General features: G+C 39.5%; 1 protein-coding gene across 7 annotated transcripts in view; it reads left to right on the top strand.

Annotated features, from left to right (window-relative positions):
* Positions 1 to 14,878, top strand: part of REPS2 (RALBP1 associated Eps domain containing 2) — a 174,082-nt gene that overhangs the window by 141,062 nt on the left and 18,142 nt on the right. For 5 of the 7 annotated variants that reach the window (XM_018043963.1, XM_018043959.1, XM_018043960.1 and 2 more), the window contains 3 exons: positions 138 to 221; positions 1,253 to 1,398; positions 10,963 to 11,068. In XM_018043963.1, coding sequence (XP_017899452.1) covers positions 138 to 221; positions 1,253 to 1,398; positions 10,963 to 11,068 — 336 coding nt within the window. The remainder of the gene's footprint in view (positions 1 to 137; positions 222 to 1,252; positions 1,399 to 10,962; positions 11,069 to 14,878) is intronic. The other 2 variants (XM_018043964.1, XM_018043961.1) reach the window with 1 other exon arrangement.

Genomic DNA, 14,878 nt, shown 5'->3' with positions numbered 1-14,878 from the left:
AAGTTTTCTCAAGGATTGCCAGACTTGACCATCCTTGGCTGTCTCCCGTTAGTAACTATTTTCCTAAGCTCTCTTTACTACATATTTAGGTGGATATGTTTTTGCTTTTTTTTCCTTTCTGTGATGTTTTGCTACAGTCTGAACAAGCATCTGAGGCCGAGGTACATCCCCAGTTGAACAGGGCCCCCTCTCAAGCTGCAGAAAGTAGTCCAACAAAGAAGGTAAGGCCAGCATGAAGGCATTACTGTGATGGCCTTGTGACCCCTCCCCTAGGCTGCTTGCCTCTATTAACCCATAGACTGTTTTAAAGTTTTCATGCCCTGACATGAATGTTTATGATCCAGATTTCCTTGAATCTGGGTTCTTTGTGAAGATTAGGGTCCTGATGATTCCTGGGCTCCACCTTGATGTCTCTGACAGTTTGTACTTCCATCTTCAACCTCTAATCTAAATATGATGGCCTTGCTTTTGGCAAGACCAAGAGGAGCAATGGGGAGGGCCCTTAGCAGAGCCCTGCACCCTACTAAACCTCGAGGAGTGCCTAGGGGGCCTGGGTGGTCTCCCCTTTCTAGTCTTTGTGCCGCAGTTTACCCTTGCCCACTGTGTCACCGAGTCCCAGTGCATTTGCTCACTCACTCACCATGCTCTCCATTCAGCTTCTCCCCCTCCTCTCTTCTGCCCTACTTTCTCAGGCCCTCCTCCCATCACAGAGCATGTGCCTATGCTTGGGAGGACAGATGGGGTAGGGCCTCCAAGAAAGCAAGCCAGCGGCCTCCTTCCAGAAGACACAGTGGCTCACCAGCTTGGCTTGATGTAGGAGAAGGAGGAGTTTGTGATGAAGACCTCTACAAACTTTAAAACTTAGAACTTATTTAGAACATATTCCCCAAAGCCCCAAAGTAAGGCAAGAGAGAATTTTGTCTTTGGTAAGGAAAGGCCTCATGATGTGAGATGCACACAGCATTTAAAAAAGAAAGGAGAGGAGGTAAAGAGGGCAACTGATTCCTGTGTCCTTCTAGGTAACAAAAAGGTAATAGGCTGCAAACATGGGAAAAAAAAAAAAGGAAGGAAAGGCCCCTGGAATCTGATGGTCCCTCCAGGTCTTGCCAAGCCACAAATCAGCCACATGTCCTTGGATGTGGAGTTTGAATAGAGTACATGACTGACCGTGGGGACAGGCCAGAAGGAACATAAGGGCATTGACAAGATGAGTGACATTTACTTGTTTAACTTTTTTTTTTTTAATCTACAGGAGATAGCATATTCTCAGCCCCCATCAAAGCCCATCCGTAGGAAATTCCGACCTGAAAATCAAGCTACAGAAAATCAAGAGCCTTCTACCACTGTAAGCGGGCCAGCTTCTGTAGCAACTGTGAAAACCCATCCAGCAGTCCAAAAGTAAGTAGAACAGATAAATGAGCACATAGTCACAACTGTCTTTTTTAAAAAAATTTATTTATTTATTAATTTATTTTTATTTTACTTTACAATACTGTATGGGTTTTGCCATACATTGACATGAATCCACCACGGGTGTACATGAGTTCCCAATCCTGAACCCCCCTCCCACCTCTCTCCCCATATCATCTCTCTGGGTCATTCCAGTGCACCAGCCCCAAGCATCCTGTATCCTGTATCAAACCTAGACTGGCGATTTGTTTCTTACATGATAGTACACATGTTTCAATGCCCTTCTCCCAAATCATCCCACCCTCTCCCTCTCCCACAGAGTCTAAAAGTCTGTTCTATACATCTATGTCTCTTTTACTGTCTCGCATACAGGGTTATCATTACCATCTTTCTAAATTCCATATATATGTGTTAGTATGCTGTATTGGTCCAAAGAACTAAATAGACATTTCTCCAAAGAAGACGTACAGATGGCTAACAAACACATGAAAAGATGCTCAACATCACTCATTATCAGAGAAATGCAAATCAAGACCACAATGAGATACCATTTCACACCAGTCAGAATGGCTGTGATCCAAAAGTCTACAAGCAATAAATGCTGGAGAGGGTGTGGAGAAAAGGGAACCCTCTTACACTGTTGGTGGGAATGCAAACTAGTACAGCCACTATGGAGAACAGTGTGGCGATTCCTTAAAAAACTGGAAATTGAACTGCCTTATGACCCAGCAATCCCACTGCTGGGCATACACACCGAGGAAACCAGAAGTGAAAGAGACATGTGTACCCCAATGTTCATCACAGCACTGCTTATAATAGCCAGGGACATGGAAGCAACCTAGATGTCCATCAGCAGATGAATGGATAAGAAAGCTGTGGTACATATACGCAATGGAGTATTACTCAGCCATTAAAAAGAATACATTTGAATCAGTTCTAATGAGGTGGATGAAACTGGAGCGATTATAGAGAGTAAAGTAAGCCAGAAAGAAAAACACCAATGTAGTATACTAACACATATATATGGAATTTAGAAAGATGGTAATGATAACCCTGTATGCGAGACAGTAAAAGAGACACAGATGAACAGAACTTTCATTTTAAATCTGCATATACATATGTAAATGTAAACTTATGTTTACACTCAGCCCCTTGGACTGGTGTGATTTTAATGGTTATAGTCTTGCCTTACTCATTTCTGTGATAGTATTACAGTCTCCCAGTCATGTAGAAAGAGGATTTCTAAGCGATAAGACAACCTCTCAAGGGGCGTGTGAATCACAGGCTGGGGTGTATTTCAGATTGGTTTGATTTCCTTCCCCTCCTCTCTCCTCTTCCTTTCCTTCCCACCCTTCTTGCTTGTTTTGGCCTGTGTTTTCCTGGGAAGAAGACAGTACTATAAATGACAGTTCCCCTCTTTACCTGTCTTATCTCATGTCCCCCTGATGCATGTGACCAGCTTCAAGACCCTCAGACCCGACTTTGAGTAGATGCAGTATGTGATTTCTTTTCATTCCCCTGAAGAGATTCTGTTGTTAAGCATCTCAGCACAGAATGGTCACATGCAGAGCCTTTAAGATATCTTTCTGTAGCTGAATAGAGGGTAGGGACACCTGTGGACATGGCCAGGGACCAAAAAAACCATCGTCTGGACAAGCCATCCTTCTCCAGAAGACTTTGACTTTAAGAACCATCACTTGCCTCAGTGAAATTGAGTGAGGGCAGAAATTGAGGGCAGAAACCTGCTGCTATGTGTGACTTCAAGTGAGCCTGACTAGTCACTAACACAGATGCTTGGGATGTGTCATAACACCGTTCCTTACAGGTCTCAGGGTCTGCTGCAGAGTTTCTCCTGCTTACACTGTTATGGGAAGAAAAGTAACAGGTTCTGTGGGTGCAGCTTGCTGATGAAGTCAATCCTCATTCTGAATCTGTGCAGCACTCTTCTTTAGGTGATAGCTTTTGTTTGTTTGTTTTTTCCCCAAATGGACAGTTCCCTAGTGGTATTAGTGCATCAAGGAAGTATATTTTGTCCTTAATGGTCCCTGAGAGCTTTGGCCATCTTCCAGCCACCCTCCAGTCTAGAGGATGGATCTTAGAGATACAGACGTGTAAACTTTCTTTGATGTTCTCCCCAACTTTTCACTGTAATCTGTACTTCACATCATTTCTGGCTATGTGACAACTGAGTGGTGGCTATGACATCCTCCAAAGTAGATGGGAGGGCCACTGGTGGAGTTCAAGCAGAAATCTTTGTCTTTTTTTTTTTCATCTTTTTTAAAAAAGCAACCTTATTTAGATGTGTTTCATGTAGCATCCAATTCACTCTGGTAAATGTACACTTCGGTGGTTTTTAGTATATTTATATAGTTGTACACTCATCATGACAGTCTAATTGTAGAACATTTTCATTGCCCCTAAAAAGAGATTCTGTGCCCATTAGCAGTCACTTTCCACTCCCACATTCCAGGCAACCATTATCTAGCAATACTTTCTGTCTTTATAGATTTGCCTATTCTGGCTATTTCATTTAAATGGAATCATATAGCATATGGCCTTTTGTGACTGTCTTCTTTTACTTAGTATCATGTTTTTAAGGTTCATCCATGTTGTATAATAAGTCAGAACTTAATTTTTTAAAACTGCTGATTAATGTTCCATTATATGGATATACCACATTTTATTTACCCATTCATCAGCTGATGGACATTTGGGTTGTTTCCACTTTGCAGCTAATAAGAATAATGATGCTGTGAATATTTATGTGCAGATTTTTGTGTGGACTGATATTTCCATTTGCCTTGAGTATTTATACCTAGGAATCAAATTGCCGGGTCATTGCTGGGTCATTTGGTAACTTTGGGCTTCCCTGGTGTCTCAGATGGTAAAGAATTTACCTGCAGTGCAGGAGCCCTGGGTTCGATCCCTGCGTCAGGAAGATCCCCTGGAGAAGAAAATGGCAACCTACTCCAGTATTCTTACCTGGAGAATTCCACGGACAGAGGAGCCTGGTAGGCTGCAGTCCCTGGGGTTGCAAAGAGTCAAGCATGACTGAGCAACTCCTACTGGACTGGACTGATGTTAGCTTTATGTTTAACAGTTTGAGGACCTTCCACACTGTTTTCCAGAGTGGCAGTGTCTATTGCATTTTACAATCCTACCAGTAAAGTATGAGGGTTCCAGATTTTCCTCTTCCTTACCAACACTTGTTATTTGATTTTTAGGGTTTTTATCATAGCCATCTTAGTGGGTGTGAAATGGTGTCTCATGGTTTTGATTTTTATTTTCTTAATGAACAGTGATGTTGAGCATCTTTACATGTGCTTATTGGCCATGTGCATAACTTCTTTGGGAAAATGTCTGCTTATATTTTTTGCCCATTTATCCTTGGATTACTTATCTTTCTATTTTTGAATAATGAGGTCTTTATATACTCTGGATATAAATCCCTTGTCATATATATGATTTGCAAATATTTTCCCCTGTTCTGTGCATTGTCTTTTTCCTTTCATAATGACACTATTTGAAGCACAATATTTTTAAGTTTGATCAAGTTTAATTTATCTAATGTTTTTCTTTTGTCCCTTGTGCTTTTGCTTTCATATCTAAGAAACCATTGCCCATATCAAGTTCATGATTAGTTCCTGTGTTTGCATCTACAAGCTTTATAGTTTTAGCTCTTATATTGACCCCTATGGTCTATTTTGAATTCATTTTTCTGTACAGTGTGATGAAGGGGTCCAGTTTCATTCTTTTGCATATGGATTTCCAGTTGTCCCAGCAGCATTTGTTGAAAAGTGGTGTTTGTTTTGTCTGCTTGTTCAGTCACCATCCCTCACCATGATATTCTTTCACTAGTTATGTGAGCTCACGGGGTCAGGGTAAGAGAGGCTAGCACCCACCAGCAACACAAATAGTGCTATAAATGTCATGTATCTAAACTTTGCCATAAGGGAGCTGTGTAAGACTTATTTCAGGTCCCAGACCAGTTCATTTGAGAGTGATAAGGAGCAACTTAACACTCATAATTTTCTAAGACCTGGAGAGAGGACAGCCAGACACATAATGGTTAGTCTGTATAGCCCTTTATTGGTTAGGGTTCTGGGAGAGAATTAAGCTCTGATGCCCTTAAACATCTAAGGTTTGTAGTAAGTTAATCTCTCTCCAGTGCATTTAGAGTAGTTGTTATTATATACCATCTTTGGGAAAATTGAGAAGAGTCACAAAACAAGTTGCAAAATGGTCATTAGCTTTTGGGGAAATTAACATTAGAACTGACCTATTAATAAGAAACAAATTCTGCTTCAGATACCATCACTGTCTACTCCATATAGGAGAGAGGAACTAATAAAATATTCTCTCCAAGTGAGCTGCTGAGTCCAGGTTATAAGTAATAAACAGCTCTTAGATTGTGTAGTCATTAATGAACTGCCTATAAGGACAGAAGTGGGGTTTTCTTAGAAATAATTTGGCTTGATTGTTTTTTCCCGTATTTTATGTATCTGCTAAGGATGGATTTTGGGAAAATAGAATTGCTTGAACAGTTTAGAACTAGAGGGTGTTGTGTGGCAATACTGTGACCAAACCTGTGCCAGCTTCTGTGGCCTAAGCTCTTCTCTGGAACCCCAGGAAGTATCCTGTGGCACCCCAGGGCATTCCAGGGAGCTTGTGTGGCAGAGTCTGCTTGCCTGCATCAAGTTCTTGGTGTGGTTGGGATTCTGTTTCTCTTCTCTCTTCATGTTTGTCAACAGTGGAATGAATATCTGTGGGATTGATGATTGGCATCTCTAATGGAAACCTACCATTTCCAAGAAGAGAAAAGGCAATAAAAACTCACTTCTTAGAAGCTGTACTCAGAATTCCATAGGAGAAAGCAGGGTCAAGGGTGAAGGCTAAGAAGATTTTTCTTATCTAGAGATCCCAGTTTATATTCCTTCAAACAGTGGTTCAGCTGATTGAAAAAAATGAGGTAACAGTCACTCAAATAACAAAGAAACTGACTTTTTTCTTATGTAGAAGTCTGAGTTGGTGAGTGGTCCAGAAGCATACCTGTCCAGAACCCGGGTCCCTTCTGTCATCTTGTTTCAGATCCTGTGAAGGTTGCCTTTATCCATAGGGTTTGGAGGTGGCTCACCTCTAACATGTTCATGTTCCAGGTCCCAGAAAGGGGAAAGGAACAAATGGAGAGAAATAAGTTACTTTTAAGGACATCATCATTTCTCTTGGATACCTTTCACCTAGACTTAGCCATATGGCCTCACCTACTTGCAAAGAAGACACAGAAATGCGGCTAGTTTCTAGTTGTATGGCCGTGTGCCTAGCTCAAATTGAGGAGGAGATGCTACTGAAAACAGAAAGGCACAAGAATGTGATTGGAGGACAGTCTGCCACATAACCTTCAATGTACAAGTCTCGCAGTGTACAGTTCTAAACTGAGAGATTGCCTGATGAACAACAGCAGCAGGTAAAAGAAACACCTCACTGTTTCTCCCTTATTTTCCTCCTTGGAAACCAGGCCAGTTACAGCCCAGCCTGGAACAGTGAGAAACAAGGTTAGGAGAACCTAGACAGACTCTAGAAGCAGGTCTTAAATGGTGATGCAAGTTGGATGACTTTACTGAACTTTTGAGAGGTTTTTGAAGCTGGATCCTGTGTTTGCATTATGCAGGGCTCATTTGGTGACAAAACATAAAGAGCAACTTGAGGTAGCAAAACTGTGTTCCTTATTATAAGAATACAGGGGTTACTCATTGAACCCAGGGACATGGATGGATTGGGGGAGAGGACCATATTTCTATTGGCCTTCCTCCTGATTCGTCTCTATTTTCTGACATTTTTATCTGTGAAATCTTCTCAACCACCTTCGGCTCCAGATATTACATTCTCACTGTGCAGGGCCCAGGCTAAACCAAACTCTTAACTGGGACCCACATCCCTGGGAGAGAGATTCTGGTAAGCTTAGCACAGGCTAGCATCTGTTCAAGTGTGAAAACAGAGCTGAGTGTTTCATAGAACAAATAGGACTGTCTGCCTGGGGCCTATCCCTACAGAGGAGGGGAAGGGGATGGAGACAATTCCCAGGGAAGGGCAAACTGTTATAAGCTAGCACACTTAACGTGGTAGTTGTTTAAGTAGAGGCATCCAGCTCTGATCAAGATGTATTTTCATAAAACTTTTTATTTTATAGTAATTATGGATTCATAGAAGATTAAAAAATAGTACAAAGAAGTCTTATGTATCTTTCATGTAGCTTCTCTAAATGGTTACGTTTTACCTACCATAGTAAAATATAAAAAACAGGAAATTGATGTTGGGACAGTATATATGTATAGTTCTATGCCATTTTATCACATTTGTATGTCTTGTAACTACCACTGTAATCAAGATACAGGAGTCACCCCACTTCATCCTCTTTTCTACTCTTTACCTGTGGTAACCACTGATCAGTTTCCTGTCTCTATAATTTTGTCATTTTCAGAATGTTATACACATAGAATCACACAGCATGTGACCTTTTAAGCTTTGCTTGTTTTCACTCAGCATAATGCCCTTGACATCTGTCTAAGTTGTGTAAATCAATACTGCTAAGAAATATTCTACACTATGTATGTATCACAGTCTGTTTAGCCATTCACCTATTCAGAAACCTTTTGTTTGTGTCTAGTTATCGAGTATTACAAACAAAGCTGTTGTGAGCATCTGTGTACAGGTTCTTGCGTATACATATGTTTTCATTTCTCTGTAGTAAATGTCTAGGAGTGTGATTGTTGGGTTATGTGCTAAATGTATATTTAGTTTTTAAAGAAACTGCCAAGTTGTTTCCCAAAATGACTGTACCATTTTATCTTCCCACCACCAGTGTATGCGGTTCAGTGTCTCCACATCCTCACTAGCGTTTGATTCTGTCACTAGTTTTTAAATTTAGCTGTTCTAATAGGTGTGTAGCGCTATCCCACGGTGGTGTTAATTTGCATTTCCCTAATAGCTAGAGCATCTTTTCATGTATTTGCCATCACGTGTCCTCTTTGGTTACATGTCTCTTCATCACGTTTGCCCATTTTCTAATTGAATTGTTTTTTAACATTGAGTTTTGAGAGTTCTTCGTATATTCTAAATACAGATCAGTTGTTACATCTGTGGTTTGCAAATGTTTTCTCTCAGTCTGTGGGTTATCTTTTCATTCTCTTAAAAGAGTCTTTTGTAGAGCAAAAGTTTGAAATTTTTGATGAAGTCTCAACTTACTGATTTCTTTTCCTTTTATGGATTGTGCTTTTCTTTTCACCTCTAAAATCTGTTCACCAAGCTCTAGGTCCTGATGATTTTCTCTTACATTTTCTTCTAAAAATTTTATAATATTACACTTTACATTTAGGTTGGTGATCCATTTTGTGTTAATTTTTATATGAAGTTTGAGATTTGGGTCCAGATTCATTTTTTGACTATGGATGTTGAATTGTTTCAGCACTTTCATTGAAAAGGCTGTTCTTTTTCCATTGACTTGCTTTTCCTCGTCTGTCAAAAATACATAATCTGTACTAGTGTGAATCTCTTTCTGGGTTCTTTATTCTGTTCTAATGATCTATGTGTCTTTCACTCTGCCAATACCACACAGTCTTGATTGCTATCTTTATTACTTTACCACTTGATACTATAGCTATATAATAAGTCTTCTGTTTTTCCCACTTGGTATTTTTCAAAATTGTTTAGCTATTCCAATTCCTTTGACTTTCCATTTAATTTTAGAATACTTTTGTCTTGAGCTGCAAAGATCTTGCTGGGATTTCCATGGGAATTATGTTAAACCTTTATGTCAATCTGGGAAGAACTGACACCTTTACTGTATTGAGTTTTTCAATCAATGATCATATATTTCTCCATTTACTTAGATCCAATTTATTTCTTTCATTTGTGTTGTATATTTTCAGCATGTAAGTTCTATATATGTTGTGGTATATCTAAGAATTTCAATGAGTCTTTATAAATAAAATTATAAAGATGTATATTAGTTTATCTGATCATGTGATTCTCTTTTTCACCTGTTAAAGTAATGAATTATATTGATTGTTTTTGAGTATTGAATCAGTCTTGCTTCCCTGGAATAAACTTCTCTTGGTCATGATTTATAATTCTTTTTTATATTGCTGAATTCTGTTTGATAATATTTTATTAAAGATTTTACATCTGTATTCAGGAGGAATATTATATCTAATTTCTGTCTTGCTGGGCTGCTCCTTTCCTAGTCCTTTGGCTAGATAGAGCAGAATTTTGGGGAGGCTTTTTATTGTCTGCTCTCATTGGCATTTATGAGATACATATGAAGTGAAAAAGAAAACCCAGGTAGTTCATGGCTATTCTTTCCTTGGGTACCAAGTTCCCTAGCTGGTTTGCCTTCTTCACTCTACTTTGCAGAGTCATCTTATATTATTCTGTATATTGTGTCCAGTGTTTTACTGTATTTAGTGGGAGGAATAGAGAGAAATGCATCTTCTCTGTCTTGTCCTAAAACCAGAATCCAGTCTGTATCTTGTAAAAAGTATATTTTGGAGCTTCTTCCTTGCCTATTTATGGGTAAAAAACTAATGTTTAAACTTGTTGGATAGGGAGTATGCCTTATACAAGTGAATAGAGCAGCTAGTATAGTATACATTCTCAGTGTACCGCCACCAGCTCTCTCCAGAGGCCACAATGCTTTCTAGTTTAGTTGCTCTGGCTCCCAGGGATCACAAACATGTTTGTTTCTCTGGGGGAACTTAGGTGGTCCTTTTGCTCTGAGGATTCAGTTTTATTTCTTGCTGTGGGATATAAGGCTGTAGGTTCTACAACCACGTTAACGGTTTTGAGGGGGAAAGTAGTTGCTAAGAAAAATTAGGGCCAGTCAGGCAGTGTAAGCAAAGACTGTAATGGGCCAGGTGGGGCTTGTGTGGTCACCTTAGTTAAACCTGTTCTGTGAATTTACTGTTGACTTATTTTGGAAAGACTGGTATTAAAACAATTTTGTGTTTTTCTCAAGTGCCACAGATGTATGTTGGTGTATGCACTTGCACACACACACTCACACACAAACATACTTAGGCATTCATGCCTAATAATAAAGAAATAAAAGAGAGTTGACTAAGTTAATGTAGGATTTTTACTGAAGAGAATGTTTTTCTATTCTTTGCCTTCAGACTTGCCCACAGGGCCACCTGCGGGTCTTTGAAATGCCATTAATGATTGCAGAAAAAGGGTATTCCACTTAATGTCGTTTGTCAGGAAGAAATGCTTATTAAATGCCTTTGGATAAATGGAACAAAACATGTTTGAAAAGGCCCAATTCACAGCTTTTCTTCAAGTTGTAAAATGGAAACTGCTTCATGTTTAAATAATTCATCCCAAGAAACTTATTTCCTTTGGTATGTGCCTGCCTGCCTATGAATATATGATTTTGTTTTTGGAGCTCTGTGATGTTAGCCCCTTGTTAGCTTAGCACTTCTCGTGAATCAGAGAGTTCTGACCCACAGGGATCTGGACCTCTACGTTCTGTGTCACTGAACTGTCTGTACTTTTTTGTAGGCAGTCTTCCAAACAGAAGAAGGCTATTCAAACTGCTATCCGCAAAAATAAAGAGGCAAATGCCGTGCTGGCCCGTCTGAACAGTGAGCTCCAGCAGCAGCTCAAGGTAAAGAGCTTCCTGAATTTGGATAACCAGGCTTTGTGTCTGGTTGTTGTGTTTTGTTTTGACAAACATTGGCTGAGCATCTGGTTCTATTCGTGTTGGTAAGACTTGCTCTTTGTTCTCAGACTCCTTTTGGAAGGCAGAGAGTTGCTGTATTTGTTTCATGGGTTGGTTCTTGTTTGAGGAAGACTTGAAGATTTAATATGCAAGCTACATATTGTGTGCTAGTTAAAGAGACAGAGAAGCTATTACAAAGCTCTTTGAAGCATTCTTTATTGTCCAAAGCTTCTGGGTAAACCCCTAATTTGTCGAGGTCCTCTATGAATGATGCTATACTCATTTCAATGGAAGAGAGTGGCCCTGATCCTCACAAAGGCTATCCCCTCCTTTGGTATCTTGAAAATGGTTCCGCATCACCTCAAGGACATCTCTTCTGTTCTTATCACCTGCTTCTATTCACCATTATTCTCCCCTGTATTATTAGTTTCCCAGGGCTGCCCTAACAAAGTGCTACAAACTTAGTGGCCTAAAAGAACAACAACTTACTCTCTGCCAGCTATGGCAGCTTCTGAATCACAGTGTGTGCAGAGCTATGCTCTCTCTGAGGCTCTAGGGGAGAATTCTTCCTGTCTTCTTCCCAGTTTCTGCTGGTGGCTGGCAGTCCTTGGCAGTCCTTGGCTGGTAGATGCATCACTTCAGTTTCTGCCTCCACTGTCTGTCATAAAGATTTTTCTGGTCTCTGTGTATCTGTGTCCAATTCCTCTTTTTATCCTTCCCTTTTCTTATAGGGATAGACTGGTCATTGGGCTGGGGCCCACCCTAATCTAGCACAGTCTCATGTTTTAACTAGATTATATCTGCAAAGACCTTATTCTATATGAGTTCACATTTACAGGTACTGGGAGTTGAGTTAAGCACACGTTTTCAGGGTAGCCCTGACATCCCTTGATTTTCTGCTGAGTCATTGCCGCCCACACAGACACGTGCTCTAGTGTTGTCCAGCGCATCAGCACCCACATCCTCTCCAGCTGCTGCCCGGCCTCTAGTCTCCTTCAGCCAAGCTTCCTAAGAGTTGTTATTTACTGTCTCTGCTTCCTCACCAATAGTGTTCTCTCCCTTGACTTTGCTGTGGCTTTTACTCTCCTTTACTCACACCCCTCTTACAGCCACATTGAGTGGGCCTGTTTAAATACTCTTTGGATTTTCAGAACCTGTGCCATAGACCATTGGCAATTCCTTCCTCTGAAATGTCGTTTCTAAGTGGTTTTCAGGATGTCATGCTTTCCGTATCTGTCTCCTTCACTGATGATTCTTCTTTATGAGTCTGTACTGTCTCTTCATTTTTTTATTTTCTCTTTCATTACTCCCTGCCTTCACCCTATTTTTTTTTTTTTTTTGGCTGTACCACACAGCTTGTGGGATCTCAGTTCTACAACCATGGATTGAACCCAGGTCATGGCAATGAAAAGCTGGAATCCTAACTGTAGGCCACCAAGGAATTCCCCTAATATTTTATTATGAACATTTTCAAGCATGCAAGAAAGTTACACAGTGTTGGTTTTCCCATTCACATCTCGCTACACTTGTTTTATCACGTATCTGTCCTTTTTTATCCCTCTTATCTATCCTTCAGTCTGTCTTATTTTTAACATGTTTTCAAGACATCTGTGTGTGTCCCCTGAATATTTTAACGTGCGTATCATTAACTAGAGTTGAATATTTTTACAAACTTTCCTTATGTTGTACGTTTTATATACAATGAGTGCACACATCTCAAGTGTACACTTGCTGACCCTTTGTAAGTGTGTATACTAATATATCAAGATAGAGGACATTACCATCTCCCTGGAAAGCTCCCTCATACTCCTTCCCAGTTAATTTCTGCCACACTTAACCCCTCTTCTAAACTTCTTATGCCATATTGTTGCCTCTTCTATGACTTTATGTAAACAGTGTCCTCTGACATGTACTTTTGTGGAAAGCTTCTTTCACGTAGCATTGTTTTTGAGATTCATTTTCATCATTGTATGTCTCAGTAATCTGTTCTGTCTTATTGCTGAGTGGTATTCTACTGAGTCAATATGCTGCTGCTGCTGCTAAGTCGCTTCAGTCGTGTCCGACTCTGTGTGACCCCATAAACAGCACCCCACCAGGCTCCGCCATCCCTGGGATTCTCCAGGCAAGAACACTGGAGTGGGTTGCCATTTCCTTCTCCAGTGCATGAAAGTGAAAAGTGAAAGTGAAGTTACTGAGTAGTGTCCAACTCTCAGCGACCCCATGGACTGTAGCCCACCAAGCTCCTCTGTCCATGGGATTTTCCAGGCAAGAGTACTGGAGTGGGGTGCCATTGCCTTCTCCAGAGTGAATATGCTATAGTTTGGTTATTAATTCTATTAATGGACACCTGGAAATTCTAGTTTTTGCTATTTTGAATAAAACTGCATTTTTAATAACTCTTTATATGGGAATATTTTCTCATTTCTCTTGGATAAATTTCTAGGGTTTAGGATTAGTAGGTAATATGGTGATTTTGTGTGTGATTAGTTTGAATAGAAACAACTAGAGCTTTTCCCAAAGTGGTTGTAGCATTTAGCATTCCCACCACTACTATGTGAAAGTCCTGGTTGTTCCTCATCTTCACCAACACTTGGTATTATTGTTTTAATTTTTATCTAGTCTTGTGGTGATGTAGTTTTTATTTTACATCTCCTTAGCACTTTTCTTTGTGATTATTTATTTTTCATATATTTTATTTTGTGAAGTGTTTTTTTCCAAATGTTTGGCCATTTAAAAATCATTTTCAGTCTTTTTTGTAGAGTTGTAGGTAGATGCTTTTTATATTTTCTGTTGCCAGTCTTTTGTTGATATATATATTTTATGAATGTTTTCTTCCAGTCTTTATTTTGCCTATTAATTTTCTTAACTATCTTTTCGTGAATAGAAGTTTTTAATTTTGATAAAGTCTGATTTATCATTTTTTCACTTATGGTTATTAACTTTCTTCCTATTATATAAGGAAACTTTGCCTACATCTAAATTATGAACATATTCTCCTATGTGTTCCTCTAAATGCTTTATTGTTATAACTTTTACATTTAGATCTGTGATACATTTGTGTTTTTAAACTACTTTATTATTTATTATATACTAAACATTTATTTATTATGAAGCTGTATGTATTTAATGTACGTGATGTGATGAGTTTGGAGGTAATTATACATCCATGAATCTGTCACAATTTATGCCATAAATTGCCCATCCCCTGTAAAAATTTCCTCTTGCCCTCATTATTATTGAAGTATAGTTGCTATACAGTATTATATGTTATAGGTGTACAATATAGGGACTTACACAATTTTTAATGGTTATGCTTCATTTATAGTCATTATAAAATATTAGCTGTGACTTTCTGTGTTGCATAATATATACTTGTAGCCCTTTACCTTTTCCTCTTCCCACTGGTAACCATTAGTTTATTCTTTATTTATTTGGCTTCACTCGTTCTTCATTGCGGCATGTGGGATCTTTAGTTGCAGCATGTGAACTCTGTTTCAGCATGCAAACTCTTGGTTGTGGCATGCGGGCTCTTAATTGTAGCATGTGGGATCTTTAGTTGTGGCATATGAATTCTTAGTTTTGGCATGGAAACTCTTAGTTGTGGCATGGAAACTCTTAGTTGTGGCATGCAGGATGTTTAGTTGCAGCATGGGAGATCTAGTTCCCTGATCAGGGTTTGAACCCAGGCCCCCTGCATTGGCATCATGGACTCTTAGCCACTGGACTACCAGGAAAATCCCTCCTTTTTATTATATT

The sequence above is a fragment of the Capra hircus genome, assembly GCF_001704415.2.
Source record: "Capra hircus breed San Clemente chromosome X unlocalized genomic scaffold, ASM170441v1, whole genome shotgun sequence".
Lineage (NCBI taxonomy): Eukaryota > Metazoa > Chordata > Mammalia > Artiodactyla > Bovidae > Capra > Capra hircus.
The sequence above is the reverse complement of the archived record's forward strand: the minus strand, read 5'-3'. Positions and strand labels throughout refer to the sequence as shown.